General features: G+C 42.4%; 1 protein-coding gene across 4 annotated transcripts in view; it reads left to right on the top strand.

Moving 5' to 3' along the window:
- Positions 1–3,856: 3,856 nt before the first annotated feature.
- LOC118361832 (syntaxin-binding protein 5-like) overlaps positions 3,857–14,063 on the top strand; it is a 51,654-nt gene continuing 41,447 nt past the window's right edge. For 2 of the 4 annotated variants that reach the window (XM_052486526.1, XM_052486524.1), the window contains exons 1-5: positions 3,859–4,352; positions 5,084–5,181; positions 12,010–12,091; positions 12,672–12,772; positions 13,522–13,656. In XM_052486526.1, coding sequence (XP_052342486.1) covers positions 4,215–4,352; positions 5,084–5,181; positions 12,010–12,091; positions 12,672–12,772; positions 13,522–13,656 — 554 coding nt within the window. In that variant the 5' untranslated portion in view covers positions 3,859–4,214. Of the gene's footprint in view, positions 4,353–5,083; positions 5,182–12,009; positions 12,092–12,671; positions 12,773–13,521; positions 13,657–14,063 lie in introns of all 4 variants that reach the window. The other 2 variants (XM_052486523.1, XM_052486525.1) reach the window with 2 other exon arrangements.

Below are 14,063 nucleotides of genomic sequence, written 5' to 3'. Positions count from 1 at the left end.
CAATGTTGTTTTAATATTTACTAAATAAACTTAAGTAAAAAATAAAAGAGCAAAAATAAAATAACAATAACGAGGCTATATACATTCTTCAACAAAGTACTGAGTAAAGGGTCTGAACATTTTTATTTATTTATTTTTTTACCCATTTTTCTCCCCAATTGGTAGTTATAGTCGTGCCATCGCTACAACTCCTGTACGAACTTGGGAGAGGCGAAGGTTGAGAGCCATATGTCCTCTGAATCATGACCCTGCCAAGCTGCACTGCTTCTTGACACACTGCTCGCTTTACCCGGAAGCCAGCTGTACCAAAGTGTAGGGGGAAACACCATCAAACTGGCGACCGTGTCAGCGTGCATGCGCCTGACCCTCCACAGAAGTCACTAGAACGCGATGGGACAAGGATAGCCAATCCCTCCCCTAACCTGGACCACGCTGGGCCAATTGCTCACATCGGCTACGGAGAGCGTGATCACACAGTAGTTCTGAACAGCAGGTGCTTGCTTCAAAGTGAGCATGAAAGGCATTTAACTCGTTTGGTAGGGTTGCGTCACTGGGCAGCTCGCGACTGGGTTTCCCTTTGTAGGCCGTAATAGTTTGCAAGCCCTGCCACATCCAACGAGCATCCGAGCCATTGTAGTAGGATTTAATCTTAGTCTTGTATTGACGCTATGCCTGTTTGATGGTTCGTCTGAGGGCATAGTGAGATTTCTTATAAGCATCCGGATTACTGTTCCACTCCTTGAAAGGGGCAGCTCTAGCCTTTAGCTTGGTGCGGATGTTACCTGTAATCCATGGTTTGTGGTTAGGATATGTACAGTTGAAGTCGGAAGTTTACATACACTTAGGTTGGAGTCATTAAAACTCGTTTTTCATCTACTCCACAAATGTCTTGTTAACAACAAACTATAGTTTTGGCAAGTCGGTTAGGACATCCACTTTTTGCATGACACAAGTCATTTTTCCAACAATTGTTTACAGACGTATTATTTCCCTTATATTCACTGTATCACAATTCCAGTGGGTCAGAAATTTACATACACTAAATTGACTGTGCCTTTAAACAGCTTAGAGAATTCCAGAAAATGATGTCATGGCTTTAGAAGCTTCTGATAGACTATTTGACATAATTTGAGTCTACTGGAGGTGTACCTGTGGATGTATTTCAAGGCCTACCTTCAAACTCAATGCCTCTTTGTTTGACATCATAGGAAAATCAAAATAAATCAGCCAAGACCTCAGAAAAAAATTGGAAACCTCCACAAGTCTGGTTCATTCTTGGGAACAATTTCCAAATGGCTGAAGGTACCACGTTCGTCTGTACAAACAATAGTACGCAAGTATAAACACCATGGGACCACGCAGCCGTCATACCGCTCAGGAAGGAGACGCGTTCTGTCTTCTAGAGATGAACGTACTTTGGTGCGAAAAGTGCAAATCAATCCTAGAACAACTCCAGAGGGCCTTGTGAAGATGCTGGAGGAAACAGGTAATATCCACAGTAAGATGACTCCTATATCGACATAACCTGAAAGGCAACTCAGCAAGGATGAAGCCACTGCTTCAAAATCGCCATAAAAAGCCAGACTACGATTTGCAACTGCACGTGGGGATAAAGATCGTACTTTTTGGAGAAATGTAATCTGGTCTGATGAAACAAAAATATAACTGTTTGGCCATAATGACCATTGTTATGTTTGGAGGAAAAAGGGGGAGGCTTGCAAGCCGAAGAATACCATCCCAACCGTGAAGCACGGGGTGGCAGCATCATGTTGTGGGGGTGCTTTGCTGCAGGAGGGACACAAAATAGATGGCATCATGAGGTAGGAAAATTATGTGGCTATATTGAAGCAACATGTCAAGACATCAGTCAGGAAGTTAAAGCTTGATCGCAAATGAGTCTTCTAAATGGACAATGACCCCAAGCATACTTCCAAAGTTGTGTCAAAACGGTTTAAGGACAACAAAGTCAAGGTATTGGAGTGGCCATCACAAAGCCCTGACCTCAAGCCTATAGAAAATGTGTGGGCAGAACTGAAACAGCGGGTGCGAGCAAGGAGGCCAACAAACCTGACACAATAATATCCTCTCTGTCAGGCGAACTGGGCCAAAATGCACAACATTTATTGTGGGATGCTTGCGGAATGCTAGTGGGAAGCTTGTGGAATGCTACCCTTAATTCTTGACCCAAGTTAAACCATTTAAAGGCAACGCTACCAAATACTAATTGAGTGTATGTAAACTGACCCACTGGGATTGTGATGAAGGAAATAAAAGCTGAAGTAAATCATTCTCTCTACTATTGTTCTGACATTTCACATTCATAAAATAAAGTGGTGATCCTAACTGACCGAAGACAGGGAATTATTACTTGGATTAAATGTCAGGAATTGTGAAAAACTTGAGTTTAAATGTATTTGGCTAAGTTGTATGTAAACTTCCAACTTCAACTGGATACACGGTCTTTGTGGGGACGCCGTCGTCCATGCACTAATTGATGAAGCCGGTGACTGAGGTGGTATACTTCTCAATGCCATTGGATGAATCCCGGAACACATTCCAGTCTGTGCTAGCAAAACAGTCCTGTAGCATAGCATCCGCATCATCTGACCACTTCCGTATTGAGCGAGTTACTGGTACTTCCTGCTTCAGTGTTTGCTTGTATAAGCAGAAACCAGGATAGATTTATGGTCAGATTTGCCAAATGGAGAGCGAGGGAAAGCTTTGTATGAGTCTGTGTGTGGAGTAAAGGTGGTCTAGAGTTCGGTTGCACGTGTGATGTATATGTGAACTCAGCAAAAACCGAAACATCCTCTCACTGTCAACTGCGTTTATTTTCTGCAAACTTAGCATGTGTAAATATTTGTATGAACATAACAAGATTCAACAAAAAGAGACATAAACTGAACAAGTTCCTGATGTAACTCGGACAGTTGTTGTTGCCATCATGTACCTGTCCGACAGGTGTGATGTTTGGATGTACCGATCCTGTGCAGGCGTTGTTACACGTGGTCTGCCACTGCGAGGACGATCAGCTGTCCGTCCTGTCTCCCTGTAGCACTGTCTTAGGCGTCTCGCAGTACGGACATTCACGCAGATGAGCAGAGACCCTGGGCATCTTTCTTTTGGTGTTTTTCATAGTCAGTAGAAAGTCCTCTTTAGTGTCCTAAGTTTTCATAATTGTGACCTAAATTGCCTACCGTTTGCAAGCTATTAGTGTCTTAACGACCGTTCCACAGGTACATGTTCATTAATTGTTTATGGTTCATTGAACAAGCATGGGAAACAGTGTTTAAATCCTTTATCATGAAGATTTGTGAATTTATTTGGATTTTTACAAATCTTTATCTTTGAAAGACAGGGTCCTGAAAAAGTGATGTTTCTCTTTTTTTGTTAGTTTATATAACGTTTTTTTTTTAAATCAAAGTTGCCCGGAGGTCAAGTGTTCTACTTATATCAGTACACTCCTAACAACATAACCATTACGAAACTTCCATTCGATCAAATAAACCTCACATACAACAAAGAAGCCATTACGTGTTTTTGTTGACCAAATTCGAACCTCCATTCAAAAATGAAAAAAACGAAACTCCCCCACCTGCCGGAGAAAACATTATTGGTCCAGTTGTCCATGTAGATTCGCCTCTATTTTCAATGAGTGCTAGCTTTGTAGCTTTGTGACTTTGTCAAGTAAACTCGCTGGATAGGAACATTTATGTATTGTGCATACTGTTATTATCTTATTCAATGATTCATCATTTGTTTAACAACAGTTTCCAAAAATAAAGATTGAACGTCAATTATATGTTTACATACTGGATCCAATGTGTACATCCGGCGTGTTGCTGCCTCTTACTGCGCAGACTCGTCTCTGTGTTTCCGTGTTAGCTAGGCTGGCTAACAGTAGCCTAGCTAGCTGGCAGCCGTCAGCGGAGCTTTTACAATCGACTCCGACTGGATACATGCAATATCGATGGATACAAATAGATTTTCGACAATAATTCATTAGTGTGCATATGCTTGAACTGTGTACACGTTAATTGTACTGTCGAGAGTGCAGTGACAACACAATCCGTAACATGCGAGCAAGATTAAGAAAAAGATATTAGCCAAATTTGCGTCTTTAACTAACATCTAGCTAGGAAGTGCACTATCCAATTTATGGTGGCTTTGTTGATCCATTTAGTGTGTTTCGTCCTCGTCTGTATTGAGGGAAAATGAAGAAGTTCAATATTAGAAAAGTGCTGGACGGCTTGGCTGCTTCTTCATTTTCCTCTGCATCTCCACAACCGGGAACTAGTCAAAACGATGTGATCCAAGAGACACTACAGTCGGAGCATTTTCAGCTCTGCAAGGTGGGCTACTAACTAGCTAGCTGTTTTTGCTGGGAATCATTGAAGTTTACCAGCGAGCGAGTTAGTAGGAGCTGTGTTGACACATTGACAGCGCGTGATTTTTAAATCATTAGTGTCTTAAGTTATTTGTGTCTATGCTGACATTGCATTGATGCGGTTATTGTAACTAGCTAGTATAGGGGGTTGCCAGCTATATAATTGCTAGTTGTCAAGATAATCAACTGACTGCCTCTCACAGTCCCAATGTCTGGGATTGCCATTGGCCAAAGCATCAACCCACCAGCTAACGAACGTTAACAAGCAAGGTTATGTCATCTGTCTTTAATGTCATCAACCAACCAGCCATAAATTAAATCTGAATAATGCTCTGGATTAAACTAAGTAGCGGACTAAACTGCACTTTTCTGGAATTTTCTGATTTAATTTCAGTGGAGTTTATTCTGCTATAATTAAAGTGATAATGTCATCCAGTGTTGTTGGCTAGCTAGCAAGCTACAGCAGCTATCCAATGATCTGACTGTGACAGGGAACACCTGGCTTGTCAAACGGCATAGCTACTTTCCTAGAAATATTTAGCTTTTTTCTTCTGTGGGAAAGAGAGACCCGTCTAGATATGGATTTAAACTGATCATACATCTTTTGTATTTAGACGAAAACAATTGCCTCTGAAATGTCACGCATTGTTTATCTGGAGGTGATCTAATGCAGAATGTGTTCTTTGGCTTCCTCAGACTGTGCGCCATGGCTTCCCTTACCAACCCTCCTCCATGGCCTTTGACCCTGTGCAGAAGATTCTGGCTGTCGGGACTCAGAGCGGAGCTGTGAGACTGTATCTTTTTTTGTCTTTAAATAGGGAACTCAACAAACAGTATTAGCAATCTCAGTGCAATTAGACCTATCTCTGACATTATTCATGTATGACCAGTTTCCCAGACAGGGTTAATCCTTGTCCAGGATTAAAAGGCACGCTCAATGGAGATTCTCTGTTGATAGTTATATGGGACTTCAGTGTAAGATCCTGAAGTTCAGTAAATTAGGAAATTGTGGTTATAGAGGATTACCCAGTAGTAGCACATGTTTCTCTGAGCAGCAGAGTCAGGTTCACTATATAGGGAATAGGATGCCGTTTGGGACGCACCCCCAGACTCATTAGTAATATCTCTACCGTGACATGATGAGCTGTTCGGCTCTGCTCTGCTGCCATATCCTGGGGAGCCAACCTGGCCCAAGCTCCTCCACTGTGCTGCCTGGTGTATGCCGGCCCAGTTCCACCTCGTGGCCTAGGCTATGTGCTTTGAACATCTGGTCCTGCTGTGCATGTCTGTCAGACCGTGTGAGAGCGCACACAGCCAAGCTGCTGGCTACATGCTGCAGGCCAGGCAGGGTCCCGGTCCTCATTGGTGAAACATAAGCCTGGAGAATAAAATAGCTGTTGGATTTGTACAACTCCCTAAAGGCTCAGTCAGTTAAGCTCGGCTTGGGTAAACGTATTGCTTTGAAGGTCATTCAATGGCATGGCACCAGTTTATATTGTTCTCAGACAGTCTTTTTTTGGCATCATGTCATGCTCTAGTTTAGAAAATGTTCGCTTTGCACAACGCAAAGTAACACAGTCTACTGTATGTCATCAGGAGCATCTCATTGCTCCTTGGTCAGGTCGTTATTGTAAAATATAATGTGTTCTCAATGACCTTAACTGATTTAAACAAAGCCAATATATGAGCAGCCATTTACCATATATTTGTTATTTATAGGGATGGGTTGCTCTATTCCTTTGTCAGTCCCAGTCTGTATCCTAGGTCCATTGTTTGGTTATAATCCACCTCCTAAAGAACATAAACACGCACTCCTCCATGTCTTGGTGGTCTAAAATGGTCTACATTTGATAGATCTGTCTATACTACCACAGTGTTTTCCTCTATATTTCATGGACATTTCCACTACTTATCTAATAGCTTTATTTCTATGACTCTTGGAGACAGGTAGCCTAGAGGTTAGTGTTGGGCCAGCAACCAGAAAGGTTGCGGGTGTCAGTACCCAAACCGACAAGGTGAAAAATCTGTCGACGTGTCCTTGAGCAAGACACTTCACCCTAATTTGCTCCAGGGGAACCTTTACTACTGTGTGTGTATATGTGTGAAACCTGCATTAGTAGTCTAATTAAGAAATAAGGCCCAAGGTGGTGTGGTACAGTGCATTCAGAAAGTATTCAGACGCCCTTGACTTTTTCCACATTTTGTTACGTTAGCCTTATATTAAAATAGTTCCCCCCCTTTAATCTACACACAGTACGCCATAATGACAAAGCAAAAACAGGTTTATTTATTTTTTGCTAATGTATTACAAATAAAAAATAAAAACATTTGCATAAGTATTCAGACCCTTTACTCAGTACTTTGTTGAAACACCTTTGCCAGCGATTACAGCCTTGAGTCTTCTTGGATATGACGCTACAATCTTGGCACACCTGTATTTGGGGAGTGTCTCCCATTCTTATCTGCAGATCCTCTCAAGCTCTGCCAGGTTGGATGGGAAGCGTCGCTGCACAGCTATTTTCAGGTCTCTCCAGAGATGTTTGATCGGGTTCAAGTCCGGGCTCTGGCTGGGCCACTCAAGGACATTCAGAGACTTGTCCCAAGCCACTCCTGCGTTGTCTTGACTATGTGCTTGGGGTTGTTGTCCTGTTGGAAGGTGAACCTTTGCCTCAGTCTGAGGTCCTGAGCGCTCTATTTTGCTCCATTCATCTTTCCCTCTGTTCTGAATCCTCTCCCAGTCCCTGCAGCTGAAAAACATTCCCACAGCATGATGCTACCACCACCATGCTTCACCGTAGGGATGGTGCCAGGTTTCCTCCAGATGTGATACCTGGCATTCAGGCCAAAGAGTTCAACCTTTTTTTCTCCTGGTCTGAGAGTCCTTTAGGTGCCATTTGGCAAACTCCAAGTGGGCTTTCATATGCCTTTTACTGAGGAGTGGTTTCTGTCTGGCCACTCTACCATACAGGCCTGATTGGTGAAGTGCTGCAGAGATAGCTGTCCTTCTGGAAGGTTCTCCGGTCTCCACAGAGGAACTCTGGAGCTCTGTCAGAGTGACCATCGGGTTCTTGGTCACCTGCCTTACCAAGGCCCTTCACCCCCGATTGTTCAGTTTGGCCGGCCGGCCAGCTCTAGGTAGAGTCTTGGTGGTTCTAAGCTTCAATTTAAGACTGATGGAGGCCACTGTGTTCTTTGGGACCTTCAATGCTGCAGAATTTTTTTAGTCCCCGTCCCCAGATCTGTGCCTCAACACAATCCTGTCTCGGAGCTCTACGGACTATTCCTTCCACCTCCTGGCTTGGATTTTGCTCTGACGTGCACTGTCAACTGTGGGACCTTATATCGACAGGTGTGTGCCTTTCCAAATCATGTCCAATCAATTGAATTTACCACAGGTGGACTCCAATCAAGTTGTAGAAACATCTCAAGGATGATCAATGGAAACAGGATGCACTTGATCTCAATTTTAAATCTCATAGGAAAGGGTCTGAATACTTATTTAAATAATATGTTTTTAATACATTTTCTAGAAAAATCTAAACCTGTTCACTTTGTCACTATGGGGTATTGTTTGTACATTGATGAGGAAAATGTTGTATTTAAATTATAATAAGGCTTGTAACGTAACAAGATGTGGAAAAAGTCAAGGGGTCTGAATACTTCACGAGTGCACTGTATATGGCCAATATACCACGGCCAAGAGCTGTTCTTGTGCACGCTGTTGCGGCGTGATATAATGGCCATATATCAAAAACTTGTGAGGTGCCTTATTGCTATTATAAACTGGTTACCAACCTAAATGAAGCACAAAAAAAGTAATGTTTTGTTATATCCATTATCATGCTATCAGCATTCAGGGCTCAAACCACCCAGTTTATAATACTGTTACCGGTTACAGATTCTGAGGTGTTTAGTTCCACTAGTTCCTTCAAATAGCAGAAGAGCAAGTTTTTTGCGTGTTGTGTTATATTGTAAGATGTTTGGTTTTCTATTGAAACACATTATTGTTTGTATTTCCATGTGATTGAGATATGCAGGTTCTTGTCTTATGATTGTCATCATGTTGTCATCTGATATGAACCCTCTAGCTGTTGTGAAATGCTGCAAGGCGAACCACTGTGGTTTACCAATGAGGAAGTGTCTCTTTATCTGTCAGTTGGTGGAATAGACTTTCTCTCTCTGTGGTGTAGCATGCCTGGGTTAAAATATACTGAACAAAAATATAAACACAACATGTAAAGTGTTGGTTTCATGAGCTGAAATAAAACAAGTCCAAGAAATGTTCCACATGCACAAAAAGCTTCTTTCAAATGTGATGCACATATGTGTGCCTGACGGGTGTGGCATATCAATAAGCTGACTAAACAGTGCAGTTTTTTCACAGAACACAATGCCACAGATGTCTTAAGTTTGAGGGAGTGTGCAATTAGCATTCTGACTGCAGGAATGTCCACCAGAGCTGTTGCCAGATAATTTAATGTTAATTTCTCTACCATAAGTTGTCGAGAATTTGTCAGTACTTCCAAATGGCCTCAACCATGCCAGCTCAGGACCTCCACATCTGGCTTCTTCACCTGGAAAACGGATGAAACTGTGTAAACCGTCTCAGGGAAGCTCTATTGTATTTTATTGATGGCAATTTGAATGCACAGAGATACCGTGACGAGATCCTGAGGCCTATTGTTGTGACATTTATCCGCCCCCATCACCTCATGTTTCAGCATGAAAATGCAGAGCCCCATGTCGCAAGGATCTGTACACAATTCCTGGAAGTTGAAATGTCCCAGTTCTTCCATGGCCTGCATACTCACTGCCCATTGAGCATATATGGGATGCTCTGAATCAACGTGTACGTCAGCGTGTTCCAGTTCCTGCCAATATCCAGCAACTTTGCACAGCCATTGAAGAGGATTGTGGCATGTTGTCTCACACAACAGCCTGATCAACTCTATACGAAGGAGATGTGCCGTGCTGCATGATGCTGATGGTGGTCACACCAGGTACTGACTGGTTTTCTGTTCTACGCCCTTACCTTTTTTTGTAAGGTGTCTGTGACCAACAGATGCATATCTATATTCCCAGTCAAGTGAAATCCATAGATTAGGGCCGAATGAATTTATTTCAATTGACTGATTTCCTTATTTGAACTGTAACTCAGTAAAATCTTAGAAATTGTTCCACGTTGCGTTTTTATATTTTTGTTCAGTGTGCTATTTGAAATGTTAAAAATGCTTTGAGAGCTTGTTCTAGCCTACCTGAAGTGTCAGTTGGGTGGGATTTACAGTTTTGGGTCTATGCTATTGGTCTAATTAAGCCAGGCAGACTCAACAGTGCCTCTCAACTAGAAAGGAGATGCTGATGCTGTCATAGGAACCACATGTGTCTACTTCACTGCCATTGCACTCATCATCAAGTGACTTTATAGCCCTCTGATCAGATGCTATTGTGATGCCTAACAGTGGAGGCTGCCTGGTTAATGGCACTCTGTTGGGCTGTAGTGTAACCCCACCTTAGTTTGTTCAAGGCATTCAGAGGTTGTTTGATTATAGCTGTTGTTAATCCTGTTCAAACAGACATTATTTCAGTGTGTCTGTCCAGATCCAAGCTAACGACACAGTAGCAAGTACACCGAGTGTACAAAACATTAGGAACATCATCCTTATGCTGCGTTGCACTCCCTTTTGCCCGCAGAACAGCCTCAATTCGTTGGTGTCGAAAGCATTCCTCAGGGATGCTGGCCCATGTTGACAGCAATGCTTCCCGCAGTTGTGTCAAGTTGAACTGTTAGTGGCATTGGGGTATTATCATGCTGAAAATATCAATTTTGGATGCACATGATTGGCAATGATGTCCTGTGGCGTTCAAAGCGTTGCTCCACTTTTTATCAAGGGGCCCAATGTCTGCCCTGAAAACAGACCCCACAACACCACCAGCCTGCAATGTTGACACGCACCATGTTGGATGTATGTACTCATGGTTTTCTCCATACCCGAGTCCTCCCATGGGCCTGAAACAGCAGGAACCGGGATTCATCAGACCAGGTAGTGTTTTTCCAATCAGTGTTTTAGTTCCTTAGCCCACCGCAACCACAGTTTCAGTGCTACGTGTCCCAGACCTGCTGTTTTCAACTCTCTAGAGACAGCAGGAGTGGGTAGAGATATTCTTCATGATCGGCTATGAAAAGCCAACTGACATTTACTCCTGAGGTGCTGACTTGCTGCACCCTCGACAACTACTGTGATTATTATTATTTGACCATGCTGGTCATTTATGAACATTTGAACATCTTGGCCATGTTCTGTTATAATCTCCACCCGGCACAGCCAGAAGAGGACTGGCCACCCCTCATAGCCTGGTTCCTCTCTAGGTTTCTTCCTAGGTTTTGGCCTTTCTAGGGAGTTTTTCCTAGCCACTGTGCTTCTACACCTGCATTGCTTGCTGTTTGGGGTGTTTAGGCTGGGTTTCTGTACAGCACTTTGAGATATCAGCTGATGTACGAAGGGCTATAGAAATACATTTTATTTGATATACAGTACCGCAGGCCTTATCTCTGAGCATGTCTGGTGCTCTTTTCATTTTCACGACCAGGTACATTAAGGAGGCTTTATAACTTATAAATGCCGCCCTAGCTTAGTTAAACATTCTAACCCGATTAGAAACCAACATATAAGCTTGTTTTATCCTTTTGTTTGTCGACAATGTAATTGTAAACAAACTACAGATTGGCCCTTTACGTATTTTTAAGCTAAATCTAATTGAATCTACAGTCATTTTGAGACTGCTATTGGATCAATTCCACAGTGAATTATTTCTCACAGGACTGTTCCCATTGTTGCTTGGCAGTTATGTACAGTATATCAGTGGACTTGGTGTCATACGTAGTTTCACAGTGTCAGCAGACAGGAAACATCTGACTTGAATGACCCTACAGCTTGCGTCCCAAATGGCACCCTATTCCCTATATAGTGTACTACTTTTGACCAGAGCCCTAGTCACAGGTAGTGCACTAGGGAAGAGTGTGCAATTTGGGACACACCCAGAGAGAGAGAGCTGAGACGCCGTAGTAGCCCTGTGCTGCCTGTCTAATTGGCTTCCATACTGATTGATGCATAGAGTTATGAATAAGTGACACTGTCATGGTCTACTGGTTTTTATTTATAACTCCCTCACTTGTATTGGGTCAGTCATATGAACATATATAGTTGTTGTGTGGAGCGGAGTCAGTCACTGTTGTTTTAAAAGCTAAGGGAGGGAGGGAAGCAGCGAGTCTTGACTTTCTCATTCAACTGCTCTTGGGCTCAGGGAAAATACATCGCACAGACCCATATCTGAAGTTGAATGCAACATGGTCTAAGCATAGGAGGATCCCCATGTTCCAGTCGGATACAGTACTACCATGACTCCCTTTTTAATTACTATATATCTGTATTGTTTTCCTCATTGTTTCCTTGAACCCTGCCAGAATAGGTATTTACACAAACTATTTACACGATGGCTGGTGCGGTATGTGTCTTGCTGGCGACAAATCTAATTTCCCCTGGGGATGTCTATAAACCCAGATGCTGATGATGAATACATTTCCATTTCTCCTGTATGGTCTGTCCCTTGACTGAGCTGTTTAGTTTTGGCCGTGCGGGTGTGGAGTGTTACTGTCAACATGAGAGTGGTGCAGCTGTCATTCAGCTCCAGTTCCTGGTCAACGAGGTGAGTCCCGCTCATAGAGTTGGGTACAGGGCACATCTTTGCAATTTATGTTCCCCCTCTATCCAACTCGATTGCCCCGCTCCCCGGCAGCACTCCCCAGGGCTCTGTCTCAACAGTGTTTCCTCAATTCCTTGTAGTTATAGGTAACCAGACCGTGACTACAGTTAAGTTACTAAATCTTTGACCACACTGTGTTGTTACTTTGAGTAAAAACGTGTGCTTCCTACCCTTTAATGGACCATGGATCTTTACTAGTGAACACATTGAGTAAACAGTAATGTAGGCTTTGTGGAGGCAAAACTCTGTAATGGGTTCTTTATTGTATGGACATGATATTATCTGACTCAGCCCTACCTCTGACTCAGCCCTGTCCTGTTAGCATGTTTACTGAAGTTGTGTTCAGTAGGCAGGCAAAAACTAAAGAAAATGTCCAAAATGGAGTGAAACGTGTACTTGTCGAATAAGAAACACACATTTTTGTCAAACTTTTTGCAACCATGTGCCATTATGAACATGACCCTGTTGGTTCTTTATTAGATGTGTGGAGGTATTATAACCCCTTTATAACCACTATCAACAGGGGGCGCTAGTCAGTGCCTTAGCTGATGACAGCGTTCATCTGTGGAACCTGAGGCAGAAGCAGCCAGCTATCCTACACACTCTCAAATTCAACAGGGAGAGGTACGTAGGTATAACATGAACAGTGGTCATATTTGAATAGAGCTAAAGCTGTAGCTACATTCAAGTAGGCTAACTTAGACCCATGAGTCATCATATGAAATATTCCCTTTTTAAGTATTTTCTCTTGTCTTGATTCACCCTCTCCGCAGTTGTGTTTACGTCCAAAATGGCACCCTATTCCCAATATAGTGCACTACTTTTGACCAAGACCCATAGGGCAATAGTGTATCAATCCGGACACAGCCAGTCAGTTTCTTGCTACCAAATAGGAATTCATGCTGCTGTCTCTGTATGCAAATATTACACTGTGTATTTATTATGGACCCTTTTTGTCACATGAAAGTGGTAGGTTTACCTGTCAAGTTCTGTAGATTATTTGATATGTCCCTTGCTAAAATGGGTTATTAGGTCCCCCTTTTTAATGTGTATATTTTATTGCTTCAGAGAAAGCTATCAGATTGACAGTATTTGACAGGTGAACCTACACATGATGTATTTATGTTTGTTGAAGTAACTAAGAAATAATATCCTCTTTCTCATTCACCTTTTTACATTATTCCCTTCCATTTTGACAGGATAATGGTCAAATAATCATAATTTCTGCATCCCGAAATGGCACCCTATTCCATATATAGTGCACTACTTTTGGCCAGAACATTATGGGCCCTGTTCAAAAATAGTACACTATATACGGAATAGCATGCCATTTGCGATTCACCTCTTGATTAGTTTTGCCTTTGCCCCTCCAGGATCACCTTTTGTCACCTGCCCTTCCAGAGTAAATGGCTGTACATTGGCACAGAGAAAGGAAACATCCACATCGTCAACGTTGAGTCCTTCACACTCTCAGGCTACGTTATCATGTGGAACAAAGCCATCGAACTGTGAGTTTGTCTGTATTATGCTGTTATCTGCTTAGGTTTCTATGTCCCAAATGACATCCTATTCCCTATGGGCTCTAATCAAAAGTAGTACACTATACAGGAGATATTGGTGCCATTTGGGACGCAACCTGTGTGTTAGTTAGAAGTCTGTCAAAGACTGTTTATTCTTTTTGCGCCATTTCTAACTTAGACCAAGGGTTTTAAACCAAGGGTCCATGGCCCCTAGGGGCCTGTGGATGTACTATATATAGGTACTATATATATATTTACATATATATATATACAGTATATATAATGTATGTTTCTTTCTAATGATGTCAACATTATTTTTTAACTCCTAATATTGAGCAAATTACACTCATTGGAGCCAATTACACTCACTGGAGTATCTGACATATGTTTGAAAA

Source organism: Oncorhynchus keta, chromosome 29 (assembly GCF_023373465.1).
Source record: "Oncorhynchus keta strain PuntledgeMale-10-30-2019 chromosome 29, Oket_V2, whole genome shotgun sequence".
Lineage (NCBI taxonomy): Eukaryota > Metazoa > Chordata > Actinopteri > Salmoniformes > Salmonidae > Oncorhynchus > Oncorhynchus keta.
Note: the sequence above shows the minus strand (reverse complement) of the source record. Positions and strands in the feature narration are given on the sequence as shown.